We start from the raw sequence: 6,000 nt of genomic DNA, 5'->3' as shown, positions 1-6,000 counted from the left end.
ATCATTTTTAAAAACAGTTTTTAGAAAAAAAATTCAAAAACATGCCTTTTTTAAAAAATGATAAAACATCGTTTTTCTCTTTTTTTTTTTACATTTTTTTTTTCTTAGATGTCATCATTTTTTAAATTTAAAAATTGTTTTCAAATTTCATACCAAACACGCTTTCAAATTTTAAAAATTGATTTTGAAAACTCACATTAAAAAAAAATTTTAATTTTTGAAAAAAAAAAATTTGAGTAGGATACCAAACGGGTCCTAAAAATTCTTAATTTTTCAAGTTAGAAATATGGGGAGTAAATTAATACAAATGTAATAGTACGAAGAACAAAATAGTATTAATTCCAAAATGATAGGCATGTTTATGCGTGGACAAATGAAAAATACAATGAAAACAAAAAACCAAAAACAAAATGGTGGTAAGTGGTAACTGATCGAACGGTTAACAAACCAAGAGATGCAAGTATGCAACAGCTTAATGTTTTTAGTTAAAAAAAAGGTTTAACACCGAGTCCAAATCAGTCCACTACTCAACCGTGGAAGGGGAACAACTAAACACAGAAACGCAAAACCCTCGCCAATCTCAAAGACACACAGAGAAGCTGAAAACCCTTTGGTTTTGGTGCAGCGGCGGGTGCGGATAGCAGCAGGCAGAGATGAAGGTGGTGGCTTTAGTTAGCGGCGGCAAGGACAGCTGTTATGCCATGATGAAATGTATCCAATATGGCCACCAGGTTCCACCCACTTCTTGCTTACTCAACTCTGAGCTCAACTATTTGATCCAACCCCTGATTTTCTTCCTTTTTTCATGATATATTTTGCAAAATATGAAAAGGGAATTCCTTTTTGAATGCCATTTTTGAAGCTTGAAGATTGATATGTATTTGTTGTCACCCAGATTGTTGCAGTGGCAAATTTGATGCCAGCTGATGATTCAGTGGACGAGCTTGATAGCTACATGTATCAAACTGTGAGTCTCTCTTTCACCCCTCTCTATAATTTTCACCTTATTTGATTGCTTTCCTTTTTTCCTTTTAATGTTGAGGACTACGTTATATTTATACATATCCTAAATTCTCATATCAGTTTATGTACTGCTTGTTGAGGTATTGATTGCTTTCCTCAGGTTGGGCACCAGATAGTTGTCAGCTATGCAAAATGCATGGGAGTGCCGTTGTTCAGAAGGCGAATACAAGGATCCACAAGGCAAGCCTTTTAAGAAGGAAATTTTGGTAAAACAAATTTTCTTATGTTTGTGGAGTTACAATTTCTGTTATTATTGTTGACTAAATACTTTCAAAACAAAATATTGCCTTAGAAAGCTATCTCGCTATGACACCGTCAAACAAGTGATTGTCCTGTCTATTCAGCTTTAATGGTGGGGATATTAAAGTAGCAATATGATTAGTTTCATGATCAGATTCCACCTATATAAAAATATTTTCAAGTTATGTTAATTGCTCCAAGGTCTTCTACAATCAAGTTTATGACTAAGATCATTTAAAGTTCAAACTTAAATCAAAATATATTTTCAATTGAATATTGTGTTTTACAGGAAAGAATTTTTTATATACACTTGATTACTTGATTGCATAGGGCATATTTTTACTTTCCAATGGCTTCTATGGGTTATATAGGCATCAGAAGCTTAGCTATAGAATGACTCCTGGTGATGAAGTTGAAGATATGTTTATATTGTTAAATGAAGTGAAAAGACAGATTCCTTCTGTCACAGCCGTATCTTCTGGTGCTATTGCATCAGACTATCAGAGGCTGCGGGTGGAAAGTGTCTGTTCAAGGTTAGGGCTTGTTTCTCTAGCATACTTATGGAAACAAGATCAGTCATTGCTCCTTCAAGAAATGGTAATATGTATTTTAGTAATACAAATGCAGTCATTTTATATTTATATCATTTTCACTCAAAAACTTTCTTTTTCCAACCAGATAACTAATGGGATTGTGGCAATTACAGTAAAGGTAAAATTTTCTGTGTAAATTGCTATTTTGTTTAGTTCTCCTTTTGCGAATATCATGCAACCTTTTTGTTTTTTGTATGAAGATAGGAACTAAAGTTTTCCCCCTTGTTTTACCTGGTTTTTGTGTGCTGATATTCTTTCATTGTCATAGGTTGCTGCCATGGGGTTGGACCCCTCGAAGCACTTGGGCAAAGAAATGGCAGTCTTGCAGCCCTATCTGCATAAGTTGAAAGAGTATGTCAATCTCTTTTTTTGGGTGTGTATTGTATACTTCCGTGCCAATATGGATATGTCACTGAAATTTCGGAAGGAAGAAACCATAACCCTCTCCCTCAGAAGTTCTCTGATATATTGATATTACCAGCCTTGATTATAATGAGCATAATCCAAAAATTGGTTTGTTAATATTCCATTTCTTGACAGGTTGTATGGGATTAATGTATGTGGTGAAGGAGGGGAATATGAAACATTGACACTGGATTGCCCTCTCTTTGTTGTAAGTTTATACCATTCCTCATCCTCTGGTTAAAATTTAAAAAAACGGAATCAGTTGTACACCACTGATGCTCAAAAATGGCCTATGATGTGCTGTGAATAAGCCGGAGTGTGCAGTTGTCTGTAATATATTATTCAGTTCTCTTATCACATTTTACAAAGTTTTGGTCATTGTATCTTTGCATTTTAATTATTTATATTTTTGCCTTCTCCGTGATATTTGAAATTTCCAGAATGCTCGGATCATGCTCGATGAGTTTCAAGTTGTATTGCACTCCTCAGATTCTATAGCTCCAGTTGGGGTGCTTCATCCCTTGGCTTTTCATTTGGAAAATAAGGCAGAGTCCTGTTCTTTGGGGAGTAGTGACAAAACCCATGAGATCTGTCAGGAGAAGATGGGTTTTATATTTGAAGTGCAAGGAGACCACCCACAAGAATATGATGCCACATGCCAGGCTGATGCTGAAGTTGATGATTCAGTTGAACTTCCTGAACATAAACTTCACATTTCGAGAACACAAAAGGGTGATGCATTTTCAATCTGTTGCTGGTTGCAAGATTCATGCACAACTTCCACAGGTAAACAGTAGATGAAATATACTTCTGCAGTTGCTTTCCCTGCAAGTGTATTTCTTCATTCAAATTCATTATGTTTTGTCCTTCAGATAGTATGATTACAATTTATTAGTGTTAAATGATTTAATTGACAGGTCTACAAGAAGATCTGGGGGCTGTTCTAAAGAAAATTGAATCACTACTTGTAGAATATGGTTTTGGTTGGGAAAATGTTCTCTATATTCATCTTTATATTGCTGATATGAATGAGTTTGCTACCGCGAATGATACATACGTGAGACATATAACTCAGGAGAAGTGCTCTTTTGGTGTTCCATCCCGCAGTACAGTTGAATTGCCCTTGTTGCAAGTTGGTTTAGGCAGTGCATACATGGAAGTTTTTGTGGCAAATGACCATACCAAAAGAGTTCTACATGTACAAAGTATATCTTGTTGGGCACCCAGTATTATTGGACCATATAGCCAGGTAAAAGTGTAAAATATATGTTATAATAAGTTGCTAATCAGCAAAAACAAGATTCTATATTGCCTTGTATATCACGCTTGCCTTGCTTAGTAATTCCCATTCGAGTACCTTTACCTATGCTTTTCTTTTTATGAACAATAGTTTGGCATCTATTGATGCTACAAAATTCCATTAATTCTGAATATGTTGTCGATCATTTAATTTCAATCAATTTGCTTGCTTCCAGGCAACTTTGCATAAGGAGATACTTCACATGGCTGGACAGTTAGGGCTTAACCCTCCCACGATGACATTATGTGACGGAGGCCCCATTGATGAGCTGGAAAAAGCACTAGAAAATAGTGAAGCAGTGGCAAGATGTTATAACTGTTCAATATCTACTTCAGCTATTGTCTTTGTCATCTACTGTTCAACCAAAATTCCGTCATCGGAGAGACTTAAAATTCAGGACAAGCAGGAGGCTTTCATCAAACAAACAAGGGTCTTCAATTTGGATAAAGGAAGCTATTCTGAAGCATTTGATCCCATTTTTCTATATATCCTTGTCCCTGATCTGCCGAAAGGGTAATTTATTCTATGTCTCTGAATTCAGCTTTTCTCTTCATTCTGTGCACTCAGAAGAAATCTGAATGCTCCTAATTTAGTTTGATTTTATCTCATCATGACTTTTTATGGCATTGCAGGGCACTTGTAGAAGTAAAGCCCATTCTATTTGTTGCAGAAGATATTGAAACAACAATTGAGAATGCGAAAGACCAATCTTGCTCAAGGACCCTTGGTTACTGGGGTTTTCAGCATGCAAACTGGCATGATTCTTGCATTGAAAAATGCATTGTCCGTGGAAAGTTATGTGCAGTTATTTTGTCTGTGAGCAGTGAACTTGTTGCCATGATCTGTTCTGACCATCAAGGTGGTGACAAGAACATAGCTGATCATCAAAATTCTCTCATAGAGAGACAGATGGATAAAGTATCAAAATTTTCCTTCTATCTTCTTGATAAAGTTATAGTGGAGAACGATTTCTCTTGGGAAGACACAATGGTTTGTTTCTTGTCTAATTACTTACATCCTGGTTAAAGTTGATACATTATCTTGATTCTCTTTACTTGTTTCCATTAATATTATTCTCACTTGCTGTCTTTCCTTACATAGTATTTGAGGTTCTACTTTCCAACAAGTCTTCAAGTGCCTCTGGATGCACTCTCTCTCATGTTGACCAATGCATACAATGAACTTGCTGAGATGAGTCAGCTGATGAAGATTGGTAAGGAGCCCATCTTCAACCTTGTTCCTGTCTTAGGTGCTGGGAGGTCTTCAGCATCCATGGATGATATAATAACCTGTGAACTATTGGCTCGGAAGTCCTGAGCTTCATTGCTTTATGTGAGGGGGAAGATCAATTTATTCTTTTAATTATATGATCTGTACACCCAAGGGCAAACTTGGAAATCTCAGAAAAATGTTTGGGTGCTGGGTGCATGTAGAAGCTCCCTAAGGAAAACTGCTAGTTGTATTAAAAATTTTGTAAAATTTAGTTCATAAACATAACTCCATAGCTTATCTGGCCAAAAAGAAAAAGGCTCAAGAACTTGTGTTTCTGTTGCATGCTTAATATTGTGTACTGGATACTTGTGACACAAGCTGTCACAATATTTTGTAAATCAAATTTCATAAAAACTCTGCGTTTTGCATTATTCAAATTTTTTTATGATATTTAAAATGAGTTGAATCTCAGAATTTGGTTCTCAACCATGCACAAGGCACAATTTGGATGGACAGGAATTGTGATGTAGTTGGAATCGTGACATAATGTGATAATGCTTTATAAAGGCAGCCAATAAAAATAATGTCATGGCCTCTATTGGACAAAAGCCTTGAATGTGTAATGTGCAATGTTCTGGTTTGGGTTTTGGCTTATCTCCAAACAAGTACCTAACATGAACACTGACGTGTTGCATTGCTAGTTGTTACCACCCTAAAGACCCGACTAATGTGATGGCTAAATGTCCTATCATTCTCAATGAAATCTCGACTCAGGCCAATATCTATTTCGATGCTTTATGGATAACATCCTATGATTACTTATGATTGCCTTAACAATTACTTATATGTAATTATTAAAGACAACAAATCAGTAGTGCAAATTCCTCATCCGTGTTTTTCTGACTTTTAGATATAGACATATAGTGTTCGTTTTTTTTATATTAGAGTTGTGAATCATTGCATCTATTTATGTGACGTGCGAATTCACGTTATAAATAAATTTTATTAAAGGGTATTGCAAGTAGCAGTCTTTCAGATCTACCCAAAAACAAAACATTGACAAACAATTTTTTTTTTTTAAATCAATAACGGAAGGAAAAGGAGAAAATTAAACAATTATGGCTTGTTACCACACCCTGTCGTCTTCATAACATCATTTCATTTCACATCATGCTCTCTCTTAGTCTTATTATGCATGCACTTAAATTATTATCAAAGAACGGTGAC

At 35.5% G+C, this 6,000-nt stretch overlaps 1 protein-coding gene across 2 annotated transcripts; it reads left to right on the top strand.

Annotated features, from left to right (window-relative positions):
• Positions 1-527: 527 nt before the first annotated feature.
• LOC147280744 (endoribonuclease) lies at positions 528-5,181 on the top strand. Of its 2 annotated transcripts, none has more exons than XM_086246005.1 (12): positions 528-731; positions 896-967; positions 1,124-1,203; positions 1,635-1,860; positions 1,942-1,974; positions 2,125-2,207; positions 2,397-2,469; positions 2,702-3,047; positions 3,179-3,510; positions 3,737-4,074; positions 4,194-4,551; positions 4,663-5,181. In XM_086246005.1, the coding sequence occupies exons 1-12, from the start codon at positions 654-656 to the stop codon at positions 4,876-4,878; spliced, it is 2,235 nt and encodes a 744-aa protein (XP_086102131.1). In that variant the 5' UTR covers positions 528-653; the 3' UTR covers positions 4,879-5,181. The 2 variants fall into 2 exon arrangements, with proteins under 2 accessions (XP_086102131.1, XP_086102132.1); XM_086246006.1 differs by having other exon boundaries at positions 663-731; positions 1,124-1,229.
• The last annotated feature ends 819 nt before the right edge of the window (positions 5,182-6,000 follow it).

This window comes from Dryas octopetala, chromosome 6 (assembly GCF_963921425.1).
Source record: "Dryas octopetala chromosome 6, drDryOcto1.1, whole genome shotgun sequence".
NCBI classification, from domain to species: Eukaryota; Viridiplantae; Streptophyta; class Magnoliopsida; order Rosales; family Rosaceae; genus Dryas; species Dryas octopetala.
The sequence above is the reverse complement of the archived record's forward strand: the minus strand, read 5'-3'. Positions and strand labels throughout refer to the sequence as shown.